Genomic DNA, 21481 nt, shown 5'->3' with positions numbered 1-21481 from the left:
AGGTAATTTTTAGCATGTTTTCGTTACTTTTTATTATATTTATATTAGTCTTTATGCAAAAATCACATTTCTGGACTTTACTATGAGTTTGTGTATTTTTCTGTAATTTCAGGTATTTTCTAGCTGAAATTGAGGGATCTGAGCAAAGGTCTGATTCAGAGGCTGAGAAAGGATTGCAGATGCTGTTGGATTCTAACCCTCCTGCACTCGAAGTGGATTTTTTGGAGCTACGAAAGCCCAATTGGCGCGCCCTTAATTGTGTTGGAAAGTAGACATCTTGGGCTTTCCAGAAATGTATAATTGTCCATACTTTGCCCGAGATTTGATGGCCCAAACTGGCGGCTAAACGCTAGCCAAAGACTCTTTTCTGGCGTAAAACGCTGGAACTAGCACCAAAACTGGAGTTAAATGCCCAAACTGGCATCCAAGCTGGCATTTAACTCTAGAAAAGGCCTATGCACGTGCAAAGCTCAATGCTCAGCCCAAGCACACACCAAGTGGGCCCCGGAAGTTGATTTCTGCACTATCTGCACTTAGTTACTCAATTTCTGTAATCCTTAGTAACTAGTTTAGTATAAATACTAGTCTTTCCTATTGTATTCGGATCATATCATCTAATCAGCTTATGCCATTGTTCACGTTTGGGAGGCTGGCCATTCGGCCATGCCTAGACCTTTTTCTCTTATGTATTTTCCAACGGTGGAGTTTCTACACCTCATAGATTAAGGTGCGGAGCTCTGCTGTTCTTCATGAATTAATGCAAGTACTATTGTTTCTCTTTTAATTCACGCTTACTTCTTCTCCAAGATATACTCTTGTACTTAATTCAGTTAAGTCAAAATGAAGGGGTGACCCATGACAATCACCCACTATCTTCGTTACTCGCTTAGCCAAGATCCGCGTGCCTGACAACCACAAGCGGTCTACATGATGTTCATCGTAGTCATTGGACGACAGCCAAAGTATAGTCTCTTGGGTCTCTGATCCACGGATTTGACTTGCCTCTCCTGACAATAGAGCATTCGAATCCGTGAGATTAGAACTTTCGTGGTAGAGGCTAGAACCAATTGGCAGCATTCCTAGATCTGGAAAGTCTAAACCTTGTCTATGGTATTCCGAGTAGGATCTGGGACGGGATGACTGTGACAAGCTTCAAACTCCCAAATGTTGGGTGCAGTGATAGTGTGCAAAAGGATAGAGAGATCCTATTCTGACACAAGTGAGAACCGACAGATGATTAGCCGTGCAGTAGCTGTGCCTAGTATTTTTCATCCGAGACGAGAGATCCGACAATTGATTAGCCATACAAAAACCGTACCTGGACCATTTTCACTGAGATGACGGATGGTAGCCATTGATAACGGTGATACACCAGCATAAAACTTGCCATGGAAGGGAGCACGCATGATTGGATGAAGACAATAGGAAAGCAGAGGTTCAAAAGCAACAAAGCATCTCCAAACGCTTATCTGAAATTCCCACCAATGAATTACATAAGTATCTTTATTTTAATTTATGTTTTATTTATCTTTCAATTATCAAAACTCAAAATCAATTGAATCTGCCTGACTAAGATTTACAGGATGACCATAGCTTGCTTCAAGCCGGCAATCTCCGTGGGATCGACCCTTACTCGCGTAATGTTTTATTACTTGGACGACCCAGTGCACTTGCTGGTTAGTTGTACCGGAGTTGTGAAAAGTGTGATCACAATTCCGTGCACCACTTGCAACGCGATTACTTTTGTGAAATTCTTTACCGACGATTTTTTCCCCATCAATTTTTGGCGCCGTTGTCGAGGAATTGCAAACGTGTGCCTTATTATTGGTTATTGTGAATATTGTGAATAATTTTGCTTTTTCGTTTCTTTGTTAGTTGTTTCTAGTTTTAGGAGTTTATTCTCATTATTTTCTTATTAGTTTTTGTTTTTACTTTCTTTTGATACTATGAATTCTCACCCCTTTGGCTATGAGTTTGGTTACAATCATGTTGTAGGAAGAGAAAATTACAATGAAAGCTTGCATCAAAGATGGGAGGAGCCACAAGGATTTGATCAACCCTCTTGGCAACAACCTCCACCCACTTACTATGAGCAAGAACCATTCTAAGGTGCATATCAATCCAATGGATATGGTGGACCCTCTTATAGTTACCAACAAGCCCCAGCCCCACCATATGCCTATGAACCCCTCCTCAACATTGCTTTGAACCACCATACTCACAAGCCCCCTACTACCAAACACCCTCATATGATCCTAATCCTTATCCACCATACCAACCACCTTATGAGCCATATGAACCATACATAGAGCCACCCCAATTCCAACACAATTACTCCCAAGAACCACCACCTCCATATACACCATGTCCATATCCATCAATCCAAGAGCCATATGATCTTAATTATGTTAGCCAAGCTGAACAAGAGTCAAAGAATTGTCTCAAGGGAGCAATGGATCAACTTCAAGCAACCATCTGTCAAAAGTTCGAACCATGTGAGAACCAAGGATTGAAGTGTGTTGTTCAACAAGTGGAAAAGATGGAGAGTGTTGAACTGCCACATCCTTATTATGATGAACCACTCTCATATCATGAACCTTTCCTTCCAAGCAATAAACCCTTCTATCCACCCCAATCTTCAATGGATGACACTCTAAGTGTTCTTATTCAAGAGCAAAGAGAGATGCAAAGGACGACACAAGAGTTCATAGCTACCTTGACTGAAGTAGTAGGTAATTTAGCCTCTCTACACGTCAACACTCAAAGCACTCCCATGACTACATGTGGAGAATCAATAGAAGAGCGTAGCATGAATGAGACACTAGAAACTCCAGTGGACAGTGAGGAATGCAATTTTGTATTCGAACAGTTGGAGGAAGCCACAATAGTCAAAGAGGACGAAGTGGTTGAAGACTTAGGAGACGTCGAACCTCCAGTGGAATCTAGAGTTGTAGAGTATTCCTCCAAGAAGCTTGAAATTAATGTCAAAGAGGCTAGTGCACAACTTCCGTGGCATATTCCCTATGAAGAATTGGATGGGATAGATCAAGAAGCAAGTTTCCTTGGTGGTGATGATCATGAATCAAGTCTTCCTAGTGATAAATCTACATCTGCAATTGAACTCTTTAAAGATGAAGACCCTTCTCTAAGTGAGTTTGAGAATGATATGGAAGCAGAAGTCCTTTGCAAAGGTTGGACGGGAGTTGAGTACGCTTTGTCAAGTACGTTGGAGACTTCTCTACCTAGGTTGCCAACTACTCCTTCATTTGAGTGGGTAAGACTTATCTCTATTCTATTTACTGTCCCACTTGAATATGGTATTCTTGAAACAGATGGCCAACTTAGGAGGCTTTGTGGCATTCAGCATAAGAGAAGGATGTTTAGTCGTTGGAGTTGCAAATCAAGGCTCATCAAGGTTGATACTTCAAGAGCTAGATGCAAGGGTGGAGCTAGTTAACATTTGGTTGGATTTAAGAGAAAAGCTTGGTATTGCATTGAGAATTCGGATTGCTTGCCACCCGGTTGGAGCGATGATGATCCACTTAAAGACGGGTGTAGAAATAAGATTTGGGATCCCGGCATACAAGAGAATCAATTTTGGGAGCTCAAAACTTGTGAAGAACTTCATCAAGGCTTGGTGAATTCACTTGGGAGTGTTGAAGCTTATTGGAAGTCCAAGCGTTGGTGGAAGTTTCAAGATGAGTTCAAGCACAAGCCACCATGACAAGGAGCTTACCAAATGTCCAACTTAAGGACTTTAACTAAAAGTGCTAGGTGGGAGACACCCCACCATGGTAAACTCTTCCTATTTTATCTTTTATTTATGTTGATAATAAGTTGCAATTTTTTTTAGTTAGAATTATTTGGTTTATGTTGGTGGTTTTACTGGTTTAATAATATTTGGATTTATTTTGGTAGCTTGTTAATTTAAAATATATATATAATTACACACTGACACATGAAGCGTGCGCGTCATCGACGCGTAAGCGTCGATGACGCGCACGCTTCATGTGTCAGTGTGTAATACTAATAAAATGAATCGAGAGTTGCAATGGAGACGCGCGGGAGGGGTGCTGGGGGCACAGCCACCCCATGCGTATGCGTGCCCCTGCAAATTTTTCAATCCACACGTAAGCGTCGGCGACGCGTACGCGTGGGCATGAAAATCGGCGTTAAGAGTGAATTGAACAGAGATTTGGGTTGCCACTGTGCTGGAATCACGCGAGTAGTCATACGTACGTGTGACCGACGCTCACGCGTCAGTGTTCATTTTTGGCCACCCACGCGTAGGCGTGGGCGACGCTTACGCGTCGCATGGCTACTTCAGTTTTCACGCGTACGCGTGATGCTTGCGCAAGCGTCGCACCCTATTTTTCATTCCCTTCTCCTTTCTTCTCTCTGTTCTCCTTCTTTCTTCCTCTTTTCTTACTTTCTTCTTCTTCATTTCTTTAACTTCTCATCCTTATTCTTTCATTCTATTTTACTTAATTTATTTGCATACTTTCATTCACTGCATTTTAATTTTGTGCATGTTTTTATTTTTTTTCTAAATTTATTATTTTTCCGTTGGTGTTAAATGTTCTTATTCAACTGTTGCATCTTTTCTTGCATTATTTTGGTGCTTCGTGGCTTATTTTAAATTGTTGGGTATTATTAATTATAAGTCAATGCTAATTTTTATGACACTTGTATTATATTTGCATTGATATGCACTTATACTATCTTGCATTACCCACACTCTCTCCCTCATTGTTTCAATTTTTGCACTATTGTTATGCCATTTGCTTCTACTGTTTTCTCACTTGCATGTTGTAGCTACCATGTAATTAAGACCCTCATTATTTGGCATTAACCTACCCATATTTTATTTGTTTTCCTATCTTTGTTTTTGGGTTACTTTTCTTCCTTTTCCTCTTCTTTCAGGATGGCCACCGAGAGGGGAAAGGAAAAGCTTCTCAATGGGACGACAGACAAGTCCATCTGCATAATCTTTGGAGAAAAGCATCAGTTGTAGCCACCCATCCACTTGAACTTCTTTGCATGCACCGAGGACGGTGTAATCTTTAAGTGTAGGGAGGTCAATACCGACTTCCATGGGTTAGTTATTTTCTTCTCAACACCAATGTCTTAATTTTCCTTGTTAGTTCATAGTTGCATTTGCATGATTGACTGCATGTTTGTTAGATTGATGTTTACATGTATGTACTACTTAGTTGAAGTGATGAGTCTTTCCCAAGAAACTATTTCATATCATTTCACTAATTTGAATTAAAATTTTTGTTAAACTTGTTTGAAGAATTTTATTTTGGAACATGGTTTAGAGCTCGAACACACAGCCTTGTGAGATTTTGAGCCTATTTGATTGGTTGTATTTTTTCAATCAATATTTTATTTTTGGTGTGTGTTATTCTCTCTAAAATTGTGATCTTTGTCTTGCTCAATTCTATATTTCCATTGTTTGATATATGCATGCACTTATATGATTGAGGCCTTGTTTCACTGAGCTTACAAACCCATATGGCCTTAACATTTTCATTATCCTTTGTAAACCAATGTTGAGCCTTTTAACCCCATTTGTTCTTTACTTTAGCTCATCACTAACTCTAAGAGAAAACCAATAATGTCCTTAATTTGAATCCTGGGTTAGCTTAGACTAGTGAGAGACTCATGAATTAAGTGTGGAGAAATTGGATTTGAAAATATTTGGTTTGAGAATTGGGTGTTGCATATTTTTATGAAAATGTAAAAAAAGTGTTGAGGACATGTTGATGCATTCAATATCTTAATCATATGTATTGAGAAAAACAAAAGAAAAAAAATAATAAAAAGAAAAAAAAGAGAAGAAGAAAAGAAAAAAAAGAGAGCAATCAATAAAAAGGGGACAAAATGCCCCAAAACAAATGGTGATAGCAATGCATATGAGTTGTGCTTAAATTGGAATGCATGAATATGTGACAAAACATAGGTAATGGGTAGTTAGATTTTGTATGTTGATTACATGGATTGACTTAAGTTAGGTTGGAAGTTTAGGTTAATCAAGGATTCAGATTTTAGTCCACTTAGCCAGATACAATCCTACCTTGGTCCTAATCCCATTACAACCCTTAAAAGACCTCTTGATATGTGTATTTGTGCATCAAACTATTTTTTGATTGGTAGAAGAAGAGCAAGCCTCAGAAAGCAAGATTAGTAGAGAATTGAGAGAATCGAACCTTAAACACCTGAGTGATTAGAGTGTATACACTTCCGGTGAGGGTTCGATGCTCGATTCTTTGTTCCCGGCTTTCATGAGCTATTTTCTTCTGCAAGTCTACTTGTACTTTATTTTGAGATTTGAATTAGTGGGATCTAGTTTATATTTATTCTTGGAGAATTTATTTACTTTTAAAGCAAGTAGGAAAGAGAATTTTGTATTTAGTTGCATTCATATAGATAGGTTGCATTTCATGAGTTTTACCATTCCTCTTCACTCCTTTATAGTTTCTCTTGAACTTAGCATGAGGACGTGCTAATGTTTAAGTGTGGGGAGATTGATAAACCCCATTTTTAGGGTTTATCTTGTGCTAAATTTAGTAGATTTTATCCATTATTCTCACACTTATTCATTTAATTCGCATGTTTTATATTTTCCTTCCTAATTTTATGCTATGATTGAAAACATGCTTCTTTGGCCTTAAACTTGCTAATTTTAATCCTCTCTTATTGCCATTCGATGCCGTGATATGTTTGTTAAGTTTTTTCAGGGTTTATAGGTCAGAAATGGCTTAGAGGATGGAAAGGAAGCATGCAAAAGTGGAAGGAATACAAGAAATTGAAAGAATCGCTAAACTGTCAAGCCTGATCTCTTCGTACTAAATCGATCATAACTTGAGCTACAGAGGTCCGAATGAGGCGGTTCTAGTTGCGTTGGAAAGCTAACATCTGGGGCTTCAAAGTGATGTGCAATTTTCCATAGTTTCCATGAAGTTAGGTGACACGTACACGTGGATGACGTGTACGCATGACCTCACAAAAGTTCAGCGACGCGTACGCGTGACAGAGCCACATGCTGCACGTATCAGAAAACATTGGGGGCGATTTCTGGGCTATTTTTGGCCCAGTTTTAAGCCCAAAAATACTGATTAGAGGCTGTAGAGTGGAGCTGGATAGGAGAACATTCATTCATATAATATTAGGTTTTAGATGTAGTTTTTTGGAGAGAGAGAGGCTCTCTAGCCTCTCCTCTCTCTAGGTTTTAGGGTTCTTAGTTTTATTCCTTTTCAATTTTTGAATTCTATCTTATTTCTACTTAGTTCTCTTCTACTTTTAATTGTTCTAGCATTCTAGTTTATTTATTTCCCTTGTTGATTACTTTATGTTGTCAATTTAGGTTATGAATTCTCATGTTAGATTTTATTTCCCTTTTTAATGCAATTTGAGGTATTTCATGTTTATTGATTCTTTTGTTATTTGTTATCATTGATTTTGCAATTTTTGGTTTTAGATTTTATTATTCCTTGTTAATTTTCTATGCTTTTATTTTGTACCCACCAAGTGTTTGATAAAATACTTGGTTGGATTTTAAATTAGCTTTTTATGTTCTTAGCTTAGATTGAGTAAATTGGAGACTCTTGAATTGTCAAAGTCTCTTGTTGGTTGGTTATTGAAACTAGCTAGTTGGCTTGAGCTTCACTAACTCTAGTATTTGATTAGGACTTGTGAATTCAAGTTGATTTTCTCACTTGACTTACCCTCACCTGTTAGAGGTTAACTAAGTGATAGTAAAAGGCAATTACCATCACATGTGACTATGATAATGGGGATGGGAATTCTAATTATCAATCCTTGCTAAGACCTTTCTTAATTATTATTTTATTTCCTTGTTATTCTACTTTCTTGTTCCTCATTTCAAAACTCAAAAAAAGATACAATCTCATAACCAATTATAAATACACCTCCCTGCAATTCCTTGAGAGACGACCCGAGATTTAAATACTTCGGTTGATTTTTATTGGGTTTGCTTAAGTGACAAACAAATTAAATTTGATTGAGGTTTAATTGTCGGTTTATATCTATGCTTGCAACGCGATTACTTTTGTGAAATTCTTTACCGACGATTTTTCTTCCATCCCTCCCATATGACCTTAAAGAAGATCTCTCGCGCCTCCTAAGACAGAGCAGAGACTTGTTCACATTCACTCCCGCTGATATGCCAGGAATAGATCCCGACCTAATGTCCCACCGACTAGCCGTGGATCCCAAGGCCAAGCCTGTGACATAGAGGAGACGAAAAATGTCCCCCGACCGAGCAGCCGAGGTAAAGAAATAGGTTAAAGCCCTCCTCGAAGCGGGCTTTATCAGGGAACTACCCTATGCGACCTGGCTAGCTAACGTCTTGCTAGTCAAAAAAGCTAATGGGAAGTGGCAGATGTGCGTCGACTACACGGAATTAAACAAAGCCTATCCAAAAGACACCTTCCCCTACCAAATATCGATGGACTGGTAGACGCTGCATCTAGTCACCAATATCTCAGCTTCATGGACATATACTCCGGGTACAACCAGATACCCATGCACCGACCCGACGAGGATAAAACGGCCTTCATCACCCTCGACGGCACATACTACTACACAGTCATGCCCTTCGGCCTGAAAAACGCCGGAGCCACTTACCGAAGGCTCGTCAACAAGATATTCCAAGGCCTATCCGGGACCAAGCTTGAAGTCTACATAGATGACATGCTCGCTAAGACTGAATCCAGCGAGCAACTCATCGGCGACGTTGAGCTCGTTATGAACACCTTGAGGAGGCACCGAATGCGTCTCAACCCGACAAAATGCGCCTTCGGAATGGAAGCAGGAAAATTCCTAGGGTTCATGATCACACAACGCGGGGTAGAGGTAAATCCCGAGAAGTGTCGAGCCATCCTCGAAATGGCAAGTCCAAAAAATCTCAAAGACATCCAGAAACTGATCGGCCGACTAGCCTCCCTGTCCCATTTCCTCGGCGCATCGGCCTAGAAGGCGATCCCCTTTTTAAAACTTATGAAGAAAGGAACTCCCTTCAAGTGGGATACAGAATGTGAAGGGGCATTCCAACACTTCAAGAAAGTACTAGCAGAACCCCCCATTCTTGCTAAACCCCAAACGGGAGAGGTCCTTTACCTATACCTATCCATAACAGAAGAAGCACTTGCAGCGGCACTTGTCCGAGAAGACAAGAATAAGGCCCAGCGACCTATCTACTTCATAAGCAAAGTCCTCTAAGACATGGAGTCACGCTACTCCCGCCTCGAGAAACTCACCTTCACACTCCTTACAGCCTCCCGACATCTTCGCCAATACTTCTAGTCTCATCCCATTACGGTCTGAACCGACCAAGCGGTCAGGCAAGTCTTACATAAGCCCGACCTGACGGGGAGAATGCTAGCATGGTCCATAGAACTATCCTAGTTCCAAATAAAGTCCGAACCCCAGACCGCAATCAAAGCACAGGCCCTGGCAGACTTCATCGCCGAGATGACTCCAGGAAACCCCGCCACCGAAAATTGGAAGCTACACGTAGACGGCTCATCCAACACCACTTCTGGGGGAGCCGGGGTGATACTCGAAAGCCAAAATGGGATTGTAATCGAACAATCCGTTTGGTACGAGTTCCCAGTCTTTAACGACCAAGCAAAGTATGAAGCTCTCTTGGCCGGCTTGACATTAGCCAAGGAGGTCGGCGCAAAAATCTTGGAGGTATGCAGCGACTCACAGGTAGTCAACTCCCAAGTCAACGGAGACTACCAAACACGAGACCCCCTACTCCAATAATACCTCACCAAAGTAAACAAGATAAAGGAAGAATTCGATCGTATAACCATACAACACGTCCCTAGGAAACGAAATGCAAGGGCAGACCTACTCTCGAAACTGGCAAGCACCAAGTCAGGACAAGAAAACCGGTCGCTAATTCAAGAAGTCGTCAGAACGCCGTCTGTATCAACTGCGGCCGGCAACGGCCTACTGATTTCCAACCAAGAATCATGGACCTCCCCCATCCTACAATACCTCCTCAATGGAGTACTACCCGAGGACCCGAAATAAGCAAATTGGATAAAAAGGGAAGCCGCTAACTACACCGTCGTGACGGGACAACTGTACAAATGAGGATTCTCGCAACCCTTACTCAAGTGCGTCGAGCCTGGGGACATGGAGTACATACTCCGCGAAATCCATGAAGGCTGCTGCGGCCATCACGTCGGAGGCAAAACCTTGGCCCAGAAAGTCACCCGGGCTGGATACTTCTGGCCCTCGGTTATTAGGGACTCCATGCAGCTAGTAAAAAATTGCAGCAACTGCCAAATACATGCTGACTTCCACCAAGCCGCCCCACACCAGATCAACGTCATAACGGCAGACCGGCCATCCGGAACATGGGGTGTCGACCTCGTTGGCCCTTTTCCCACGGCAGCTGGACAACTCTGATACCTCATCGTCGCCATCGACTACTACACCAAATGGATCGAGGCCGAACCCTTGGCCTCTATCACTGGAACCCAATGCCGAAAGTTTTTTTGGAGACACATAATAACCCGGTTCGGGATCCCCGAGATAGTAATCTCGGACAACTGATGAGCGGATAATTTATACGCTTTTTGGCATTATTTTTAGTATGTTTTTAGTATATTTTAGTTAGTTTTTATTATGTTTTTATTAGTTTTTATTTAAAAATCACATTTCTGGACTTTACTATGAGTTTGTGTGTTTTTTTGTGATTTCAGGTATTTTCTGGCTGAAATTGAGGGACCTGAGCAAAAATCTGATTCAGAGGCTGAAAAAGGACTGCAAATGCTGTTGGATTCTGACCTCCCTGTACTCGAAGTGGATTTTCTAGAGCTACAGAAGCCCAATTGGCGCGCTCTCAATTGCGTTGGAAAGTAGACATCTTGGGCTTTCTAGAAATATATAATAGTTCATACTTTGCGCAAGATTTGATAGCCCAAACAGGCGTTCTAAGTCAGCTCAAGAATTATGGCGTTTAACGCCAGAACTGGCACAAAAGCTGGAGTTAAACGCCCAAACTGGCACAAAAGCTGGCGTTTAACTCCAAGAAAAGTCTCTACATGTGAAAACTTTAATGCTCAGCCCAAGCACACACCAAGGAGGCCCAGAAAAAGATTTCTGCATTAATTACCTATTTCTGTAACCCTAGGCTACTAGTTTTCTATAAATAGGACCTTTTGCTATTGTATTTTAATCTTTTGATCATCTTGGAATCATGTTTTGATGATTGAACCCTATTTGGGAGGCTGGCCATTCAGCCATGCCTAGACCTTTTGTTCTTATGTATTTTCAACGGTGGAGTTTCTATACACCATAGATTAAGGTGTGGAGCTCTACTGTTCTTCATGAATTAATGCAAAGTACTATTGTTTTTCTATTCAACTCAAGTCTATTTCTTCTCCAAGATATTCATTCGCACCCAAGAACATGATGAATGTGATGATTATGTGACACTCATCACCATTCTCACCTATGAATGCGTGACTGACAACCACTTCCGTTCTACATGCAAACAAGCTTGAATGTGTATCTCTTGGGTTTCTAATCTAAGATTAGAACCTTCCTGGTATAGGATAGAATTATTGGCGGCCATTCCTGAGATCCGGAACGTCTAAACCTTGTCTGTGGTATTCTGAGTAGGATCTGGGAAGGGATGACTATGACGAGCTTCAAACTCGCGATTGTTGGGCGTGTGACAGACGCAAAAGGATCAATGGATCCTATTCTAACATGATCGAGAACCGATAGATGATTAGCCGTGCGGTGACAGCGTGCGTAGAACATTTTCACTGAGAGAACGGGAAGTAGCCATTGACAACGGTGATGCCCAACATAAAGCTTGCCATGGAAAGGAGTATGAATGATTGGAAGAAGGCAATAGGAAAGCAGAGGTTCAAGAGGAACAAAGCATCTTCATACGCTTATCTGAAATTCCTACCAATGAATTACATAAGTATCTCTATCTTTATCTTATTTTATGTTTTATTCATCTTTTAATTATCAATCCTTCATAACCATTTGAGTCCGCCTGACTGAGATTTACAAGATGACCATAGCTTGCTTCAAGCCGACAGTCTCCGTGGGATCGACCCTTACTCACGTAAGGTATTACTTGGACGACCCAGTGCACTTGCTGGTTAGTTGTGCGGAATTGTGACAAAGTGTGATTCACGTTTGAGAGCTCCAAGTCTTTGGCGCCATTGTTGATGATCACAATTTCGTGCACCAAGTTTTTGGTGCCGTTGTCGGGGATTGTTCGAGTTTGGACAACTGACGGTTCATCTTGTTGCTTAGATTAGGTACTTTTCTTTTTATTTTTCAGAATTTTTAAGAATGAATTCTAGAGTTTCAAGGTGATGTTCTTATCATCACAAAAGCTTATTGATTCTCATCAATTTAGCTGCTGAATATAAAGTCCTACTGAAGCTTGGCTAACCATGTCTAATCTTTTTAGACTGAAGCTTTAGACTAACATTGCATGATTCCTGGAATTCTTATTAAAAGTTTTGATTCTCTTTATTTTCTTTTCTATATAAGTTTCGAAAATCACAAAAAAATTTATAAAATCATAAAAATCAAAAATATTTTATGTTTCTTGTTTGAGTCTAGTTTCTAATTTTAAGTTTGGTGTCAATTGTATGTCTTTATTCTTCTAATTTTCGAAAATTTCATGCATTATGTTCTTCATTGATCTTCGAGTTGTTCTTGATGATTTCAGTGCTTTGATCTTTAATTTCTCTTATTTTGTGTCTTTTGTTGTTTCTTATATGCATTTTCAAATTGCTATAGTCCTTAGTATACAAACTTCTAAGTTTGGTGTCTTGCATGCATTATTTATTTGATCTTAGTTACATTCTTTTTATTATTGTTTCTCATCATTTAAAAAATTCAAAAATTTTTAAATTGTGTCTTTTCAAGTCAATAACACAGAGAATTGAAGATTCAGAACATTTAGTAGAGGAATTACACAGAAAAAGCTGGGCGTTCAAAACGCCCAGTGAAGAAGGAAAACTGGCGTTTAAACGCCCAAAAAGGTAGAGATTTTGGGCGTTAAACACCAGAATGGATGTCATTCTGGGCGTTTAACGCCAGGATGACATAAGAGGGAAGATTTTGTTTTTAATTCAATTTTTTTTCAATTTTTCATAATTTTTCAAAATCAAATCTTTTTCAAATCATATCCTTTCAATCATATCTTTTCAAAATCAATTTCTTTTCAATTTTTTTATTTATTACTATTTTCAAAAATCCTTGCTACAATTAATAATTTAATTCAAAATTTTCTAGTTGTTACTTGCCTATTAAGAAAGGATCAAAAATTTTAATTCTAGAATCATATCTTCTAATTTCTTGTTAGTCAAGTAATCAACTTTAATTTTAAAACTTTCTCTTTTTAATTTGATTTTCAATCATATCTTCTCAATCATATCTTTTCAATCACATCTTTTTTCAAAATTATGTTTCAATCATATCTTTTTTATTTCTAATTTCAAAATCTTTTTCAAAAATCACTTAATTTCTTTCCCAACCTTAATTTTCGAAAAACCTTTACCAAATTTTCAAAATTTCTTTTAATTATTTCAAAATCTTTTACTTTAATTTCGAAAATTCTTCCCCTCTTCCCACATCCTTCTATTTAAGGACTAACACTCCTCCACTATCAACAATTCGAACTCTATCCCTCTTGATAAGTTCGAATTCTTCTCTTTCTACCTTCTCCTTCTATTCTTCTGTTCCTCTGACACCTCAAGGAATCTCTATACTGTAACATAGAGGATTCCATTCTTTCTTGTTCTCTTCTCTTTCATATGAGCAGGAGAAAAGACAAAGGCATCCTTGTTAAAGCTGATCCTAAACCTGAAAGGACCTTGAAGAGAAAGCTAAGAGAAGCTAAAGCACAACTCTCTGTAGAGGGCCTAACAGAGCTTTTCAAAGAAGAAGAAGCAATGGTAGCCGAAAACAACAATGCCAAAAATGCAAGGAAGGTGCTTGGTGACTTTACTACACCTACTCCCGACTTCTATGGGAGAAGCATCTCAATCCCTGCCATTGGAGCAAACAACTTTGAGCTTAAGCCTCAATTAGTTTCTCTAATGCAACAGAATTGCAAGTTTCATGGACTTCCATTAGAAGATCCTCATCAGTTCTTAGCTGAATTCTTGCAAATCTGTGACACTGTCAAGACCAATGGGGTTGATCCTGAGGTCTACAGGCTTATGCTTTTTGCTTTTGCTGTAAGAGACAGAGCTAGAACATGGTTGGATTCACAACCTAAGGAAAGCCTGAACTCTTGGGAAAAGCTAGTCAATGCCTTCTTGGCAAAGTTCTTTCCACCTCAAAAATTGAGCAAGCTTAGAGTGAAAGTCCAAACCTTCAGACAGAAGGAAGGTGAATCCCTCTATGAAGCTTGGGAAAGATACAAGCAATTGATCAGAAGGTGTCCTTCTGACATGCTTTCAGAATGGAGCATTATAGGTATATTCTATGATGGTCTGTCTGAACTATCCAAGATGTCATTGTATAGCTCTGCTGGAGGATCTCTTCATCTGAAGAAGACGCCTGCAGAAGCTCAGGAAATCATTGAAATGGTTGCAAATAACCAATTCATGTACACTTCTGAAAGGAATTTTGTGAATAATGGGACAAATCAGAAGAAATGAGTTCTTGAGATTGATACTCTGAATGCCATACTGGCTCAGAACAAAATATTGACTCAACAAGTCAATATGATTTCTCAGAGTCTGTCTGGAATGCAAGCAGCAACAGGCAGTACTAAAGAAGCTTCCTCTGAAGAAGAAGCTTATGACCCTGAGAACCCTGCAATGGAAGAGGTGAATTACATGGGAGAATCCTATGGAAACACCTATAATTCTTCATGGAAAAATCATCCAAATCTCTCATGGAAGGACCAACAGAGGCCTCAACAAGGCTTTAATAACAATAATGGTAGAAGAAACAGGTTTAGCAATAGCAAGCCTTTTCCATCATCTTCTCAGCAATAGACAGAGGATTCTAAGCAGAGCTACTCTGACTTAGCAACTATAGTCTCTGATCTAATTAAAACCACTCCAAGTTTCATGACTGAAACAAGGTCCTCCATTAGAAATTTGGAGGCACAAGTAGGTCAGCTGAGTAAGAAAGTTACTGAACTCCCTCCTAGTATTCTCCCAAGCAATACAGAAGAGAATCCAAAGAGAGAATGCAAGGCCATAAACACGTCTCACATGGTTGAACCTGGAGAGGAGGAAGAGGCAGTGATTTCCACTGAGGAAGACCTCAATGGACGTCCACTGACCTCCAAGGAGTTCCCTAATGAGGAACCATGGGAATCTGAGGCTCACACTGGGACCATAGTGATTCCATTGAATTTAATTTTGCCATTCATGAGCTCTGATGAGTATTCTTCCTCTGAAGAGGATGAAGATGTTACTGAAGAGCAAGTTGCTAAGTATCTTGGAGCGATCATGAAGCTAAATGCCAAGTTATTTGGTAATGAGACTTGGGAGGATGAACCCCCCTTGCTCATCAAAGAACTGGATGACTTGACTAGGCAGAGATTACCTCTGAAGAGACAAGATACTGGAAAGTTCTCAATACCTTGTGCCATAGGCACCATGACCTTTGAGAAGGCTTTGTGTGACCTAGGGTCAAGCATAAACCTCATGCCTCTCTCTGTAATGGAGAAGCTAGGGATCATTGAGGTACAAGCTACAAGAATCTCACTGGAGATGGCAGATAATTCAAAGAAACAAGCTTATGGACTTGTAGAAGATGTCTTGGTAAAGGTTGAACACCACTACATCCCTGCTGATTTCATAATCCTAGAGACTGGAAAGTGTGTGGACGAATCCATCATCCTTGGCAGACCCTTCCTAGCCACAGCAAAAGCTGTAATTGATGTTAACAGAGGAGAATTGATCATTCAAGTGAATGAAGACTCCCTTGTGTTTAAAGCTCAAGGATATCCCTCTGTAACCATGGAGAGGAAGCATGAAGAGCTTCTCTCAATACATAGTCAGACAGAGCCCCCACAGTCAAACTCTAAGTTTGGTATTGGGAGGCCACAACCAAACTTTAAGTTTGGTGTTGAACCCCCACATTCAAACTCTAAGTTTGGTGTTGGGAGGTTCCAACATTGCTCTGAACATCTGTGAGGCTCCATGAGAGTCCACTATCAAGCTACTGACATTAAAGAAGCGCTTGTTGAGAGGCAACCCAATTTTATTTATTCTCCATTGTTATTTTATGTTTTCTGTAGGTTGATGATCATGTGAAGTCACAAAAACAATTGAAAAAGCAAAAACAGACTGAAAAATAGAATTAAAAATAGAACACCCTGGAGGAGAAACTTACTGGCGTTTAAACGCCAGTAAGGGTAGCAGAATGGGCGTTAAACGCCCAGTTTGGCACCATTCTGGGCGTTTAACGCCAGAAATGGGCACCAGACTGGCGTTTAACGCCAGAAAAGGGCAAGAAGCTGGCGTTAAACGCCAGAAATGGGTAGCAGCCTGGCGTTTAACGCCAGGATTGACAGAAAGGGGCGTTTTGCACGCCACTTAGTGCAGGGATGAGATATCCTTGACACCTCAGGATCTGTGGACCCCACAGGATCCAACCTACCCCACCTCTCTCTCTCTTCTTCACCCATTTACCAATCACCTCAATACCTCTTCCCCAAAAATCCCTCACCTATCAAATCCCACCATTCTCTTCACCACTCACATCCATCCTTCATAAAACTCTACCTACCTCACCATTCAAATTCAAACCACTTACCCACCCAAACCCACCCATAATGGCCGAACCCTAACCCTCTCTCCACCCCTATATAAACCCATCTTCATTCCTTCATTTTCACACAACATACACACTACTTCTCCCCCTTGGTCGAAACAGTAAGCCCCATCCATCTCCTCTATTTCTTCTTCTTCTACTCTCTTCTTTCTTCTTTTGCTCGAGGACGAGCAAACCTTCTAAGTTTGGTGTGGTAGAAGCGTTGCTTTTTTTTTTCACAACCATTAATGGCACCAAAAGGCTGGAGAAACCTCTAGAAAGAGGAAAGAGAAGGCAAAAGCTTCCACCTCCGAGTCATGAGAGATGGAGAGATTCCTCTCAAGGGTGCATCAAGACCACTTCTATGAAGTTGTGGCCAAGAAGAAGGCATAACCTCAAACCCGTGGCTAGGGGATGGTTGGAGTTCATCCAACACTCAATCATTCCCACTAGCAACCGGTCTGAAGTTACTATAGACCGGGCTATCATGATCCATAGCATCATGATTAGGGAAGAAGTAGAAGTTCATGAGGTTATATCTCAAGAACTCTACAAGGTGGTGGATAAATCTTCTACTTTGGCAAGGTTAGCCTTCCCTCACCTCATTTGTCACCTCTGCAATTCAGTTGGAATTGACATAGAGGGAGACATTTTCATTGATGAGGACAAGCCCATCACTAAGAAAAGGATGGAGCAAACAAGAGATCCCACTCATGGACATGAGGAAATTCCTCACCATGAAATCCCTGAGATGCCTCAAGGGATGCATTTTCCTCCACAAAACTATTGGGAGCAAATCAACACCTCCCTAGCAGAATTAAGTTCCAACATGGGACAACTAAGGGTGGAGCACCAAGAGCATTCTATCCTCCTCCATGAAATTAGAGAAGACCAAAGAACCATGAGAGAGGAGCAACAAAGGCAAGGAAGAGACATTGAGGAGCTCAAGCACTCCATTAGATCTTCAAGAGGAAGAACAAGCCACCATCACTAAGGTGGACCCGTTCTTTAATCTCCTTGTTTTTTATTTTCTGTTTTTCGAAAATTATGCTTTATGTTTATTTATATTTGTGTCTTTATTACATGATCATTAGTGTCTAAGTGTCTATGCCTTAAAGCTATGAAAATGAATCCATCACCTTTCTTAAATGAAAAATATTTTTAATTGAAAAAAAGAAAAAGAAGTGCATGAATTTCGAATTTTAAAACAGTTTAATTATTTTGATGTGGCGGCAATACTTTTGTCTTTCTGAATGAATGCTTGAACAGTGCATATTTTTTATATTGTTGATTCATGAATGTTAAAATTTTTGGCTCTTGAAAGAATGATGGAAAAGGAGAAATGTTATTTGATAATCTAAAAAATCATAAAATTGATTCTTGAAGCAAGAAAAAGCAGTGAATACAAAAAAAAAAGAGAGAAAGAAAGAAAAAGCAAGCAGAAAAAGCCAATAGCCCTTTAAACCAAAAGGCAAGGGTAAAATAAAAAAGGGATCCAAGGCTTTGAGCATCAGTGGATAGGAGGGCCCACAGGAATAAAATCCTGGCCTAAGCGGCTAAACCAAGCTGTCCCTAACCATGTGCTTTTGGCGTGAATGTGTCAAGTGAAAACTTGAGACTGAGCGGTTAAAGTCGTGGTCCAAAGCAAAAAGAGTGTGCTTAAGAGCCCTGGACACCTCTCACTGGGGACTTTAGCAAAGCTGAGTCACAATCTGAAAAGGTTCACCCAGTCATGTGTCTGTGGCATTCATGTATCCAGTGGTAATACTGGAAAACAAAATGCTTAGGGTCACGGCCAAGACTCATAAAGTAACTGTGTTCAAGAATCAACATACTTAACTAGGAGAATCAATAACACTATCTGAATTCTGAGTTCCTATAGATGCCAATCATTCTGAACTTCAAAGGATAAAGTGAGATGCCAAAACTGTTCAGAAGCAAAAACCTAAAAGCCCCGTTCATCTAATTAATACTGATCTTCATAGATATTTTTGGAATTCATTGTATATTTTATTCTTTTTATCCTATTTGATTTTCAGTTGCTTGGGGACAAGCAACAATTTAAGTTTGGTGTTGTGATGAGCAGATAATTTATACGCTTTTTGGCATTGTTTTTAGTATGTTTTTAGTATGTTTTAGTTAGTTTTTATTATGTTTTTATTAGTTATTATTTAAAAATCACATTTCTGGACTTTACTATGAGTTTGTGTATTTTTCTGTGATTTTAGGTATTTTCTGGCTGAAATTGAGGGACCTAAACAAAAATCTGATTCAGAGGATGAAAAAGGACTGCAGATGCTGTTGAATTCTGACCTCCCAGCACTCTAAGTGGATTTTCTAGAGCTACAGAAGCCTAATTAGCACGCTCTTAATTGCGTTGGAAAGTAGACATCTTGGGCTTTCTAGAAATATATAATAGTCCATACTTTGCCCAAGATTTGATGGTCCAAACAGGTGTTCCAAGTCAGCTCAAGAATTTTGGCGTTTAACGCCAGAACTGGCACAAAAGCTGGAGTTAAACGCCCAAACTGGCACAAAAGCTGGCGTTTAACTCCAAGAAAATTCTCTACATGTGAAAGCTTCAATGCTCAGCCCAAGCACACACCAAGTGGGCCCGGAAAAAGATTTCTGCATTAATTACCTATTTCTGTAACCCTAGGCTACTAGTTTTCTATAAATAGGACCTTTTGCTATTGTATTTTAATCTTTTGATCAACTTGGAATCATGTTTTGATGATTGAACCCTCTTTGGGAGGCTGGCCATTCGGCCATGTCTAGACCTTTTGTTCTTATGTATTTTCAACGATGGAGTTTCTACACACCATAGATTAAGGTGTGGAGCTCTGCTGTTCTTCATGAATTAATGCAAAGTACTATTGTTTTTCTATTCAACTCAAGTCTATTTCTTCTCCAAGATATTCATTCGCACCCAAGAACATGATGAATGTGATGATTATGTGACACTCATCACCATTCTCACCTATGAACGCGTGACTAACAACCACTTCCGTTCTACATGCAAACAAGCTTGAATGTGTATCTCTTGGGTTTCTAATCTAAGATTAGAACCTTCGTGGTATAGGCTAGAATTATTGGAGGCCATTCCTGAGATCCGGAACGTCTAAACCTTGTCTGTGGTATTCTGAGTAGGATCTGGGAAGGGATGACTGTGATGAGCTTCAAACTCGCGATTGTTGGGCGTGTGACAGACGCAAAAGGATCAATGGATCCTATTCCAAAATGATCGAGAACCGACAGATGATTAGCCGTGCGGTGACAGCGTGCGTAGAACATTTTCACTGAGAGGACGGGAAGTAGCCATTGACAACGGTGATGCCCAACATAAAGCTTGCCATGGAAAGGAGTATAAATGATTGGAAGAAGGCAATAGGAAAGCAGAGGTTCAAGAGGAACAAAGCATCTTCATACGCTTATCTGAAATTCCTACCAATGAATTACATAAGTATCTCTATCTTTATCTTATTTTATGTTTTATTTATCTTTTAATTATCAATCCTTCGTAACCAGTTGAGTCTGCCTGACTGAGATTTACAAGATGACCATAGCTTGCTTCAAGCTGACAGTCTCCGTGGGATCGACCCTTACTCACGTAAGGTATTACTTGGACGACCCAGTGCACTTGCTGGTTAGTTGTGTGGAATTGTGACAAAGTGTGATTCACATTTGAGAGCTCCAAGTCTTTGGCGCCATTGTTGATGATCACAATTTCATGTCCCAACAACGGAACCCAATTCACCGATAAAAAATTTAGAGAATTCTTGGAGGGGTTGCACATATCTCACCGTTTCAGCTCGGTAGAACACCCCCAGACAAACGGACAGGTGGAGTCGGCGAACAAGATAATAGTCAAGGGACTCAAGAAACGACTCGATGGGGCCAAAGGCCTACAGGCCGATGAACTCAGATCAGTCCTCTGGTCATACCAAACCATACCCCAAACCTCCATAGGTGAAACCCTATTTCGCTTAACCTACGGTGTAGAAGCCATTATCCCAGTAGAGGTAGGAGACCCAAGCCCTAGAAGAACAATTGGAGGCAATGATGAAGAGGCAGAACAAGACCTCACAGACGAAGTGAGAAGCATAGCCCATGTGCGAGAACTAGCCTTAAAGCAAAGAATCAGCCTAAGGTATAACCGTGGCGTAGTCCCACGGGAATTCATGCCCGATGACCTCGTCCTACGACGAAACAACATCGGTGCCCCCACCCCCAGAGAAGGGAAACTCACCCCTAATTGGGAAGGCCCATACAGAATCAAGGCAGCAATCGGAAAAGGAGCCTACAATCTTGAACGACTTAACGGCGCCGAGATCCCGAGGACCTGGAACGCCGCCAACTTACGACGATATTATGCGTAGGCTCATCCCCTACCTTTAAACTCATCTTTTACTTGTTTCCTTACTTTATTATTTTTGTTTTAAGTGTTATTTTCGCGTACTCTTTCCCGCCACATCGGAGGGTTTTAACGAGGTCCAACTTAATAAAATTCCATTTAACCACGTACTTGCCCCCACCCCCTATACTATTGCCAACCCCCCCCCAAATGGCAAAGGAACAAACGGCCGACATCGGGGACTGATCACCCTCGAGGCCCAAAAATGGATATCCATACAACACGGTTAAAACGGCCTAACGACGGCCTACCCTCCCCCCTAACACT

General features: G+C 40.4%; 1 protein-coding gene and 1 non-coding gene across 2 annotated transcripts; one reads left to right on the top strand and one right to left on the bottom strand.

The window, feature by feature from the left end:
• Nucleotides 1-14375: 14375 nt before the first annotated feature.
• Nucleotides 14376-14483, bottom strand: LOC112761744 (small nucleolar RNA R71). Its single transcript, XR_003182123.1, has one exon. It is a non-coding gene; the product is annotated as a small nucleolar RNA R71 (small nucleolar RNA).
• Nucleotides 14484-20691: 6208 nt separating this feature from the next.
• LOC140180194 (uncharacterized) lies at nt 20692-21179 on the top strand. Its single transcript, XM_072220624.1, has 2 exons — nt 20692-20737; nt 20803-21179. Exons 1-2 carry the CDS (start codon nt 20692-20694, stop codon nt 21177-21179), a joined length of 423 nt encoding a protein of 140 aa, XP_072076725.1.
• The last annotated feature ends 302 nt before the right edge of the window (nt 21180-21481 follow it).

The sequence above is a fragment of the Arachis hypogaea genome, chromosome 16 (genome assembly GCF_003086295.3).
Source record: "Arachis hypogaea cultivar Tifrunner chromosome 16, arahy.Tifrunner.gnm2.J5K5, whole genome shotgun sequence".
Classification (NCBI taxonomy): domain Eukaryota; kingdom Viridiplantae; phylum Streptophyta; class Magnoliopsida; order Fabales; family Fabaceae; genus Arachis; species Arachis hypogaea.
The sequence above is the reverse complement of the archived record's forward strand: the minus strand, read 5'-3'. Positions and strand labels throughout refer to the sequence as shown.

Bases quoted from the DNA above. Each gene is read 5' to 3' on its own strand.
- LOC140180194 (XM_072220624.1), top strand. From the start codon at position 20,692: ATGGGGCCAAAGGCCTACAGGCCGATGAACTCAGATCAGTCCTCTG. The intron at 20,738-20,802 runs GTCATACCAAAC...CCTACGGTGTAG, and splicing joins GAACTCAGATCAGTCCTCTG to AAGCCATTATCCCAGTAGAG.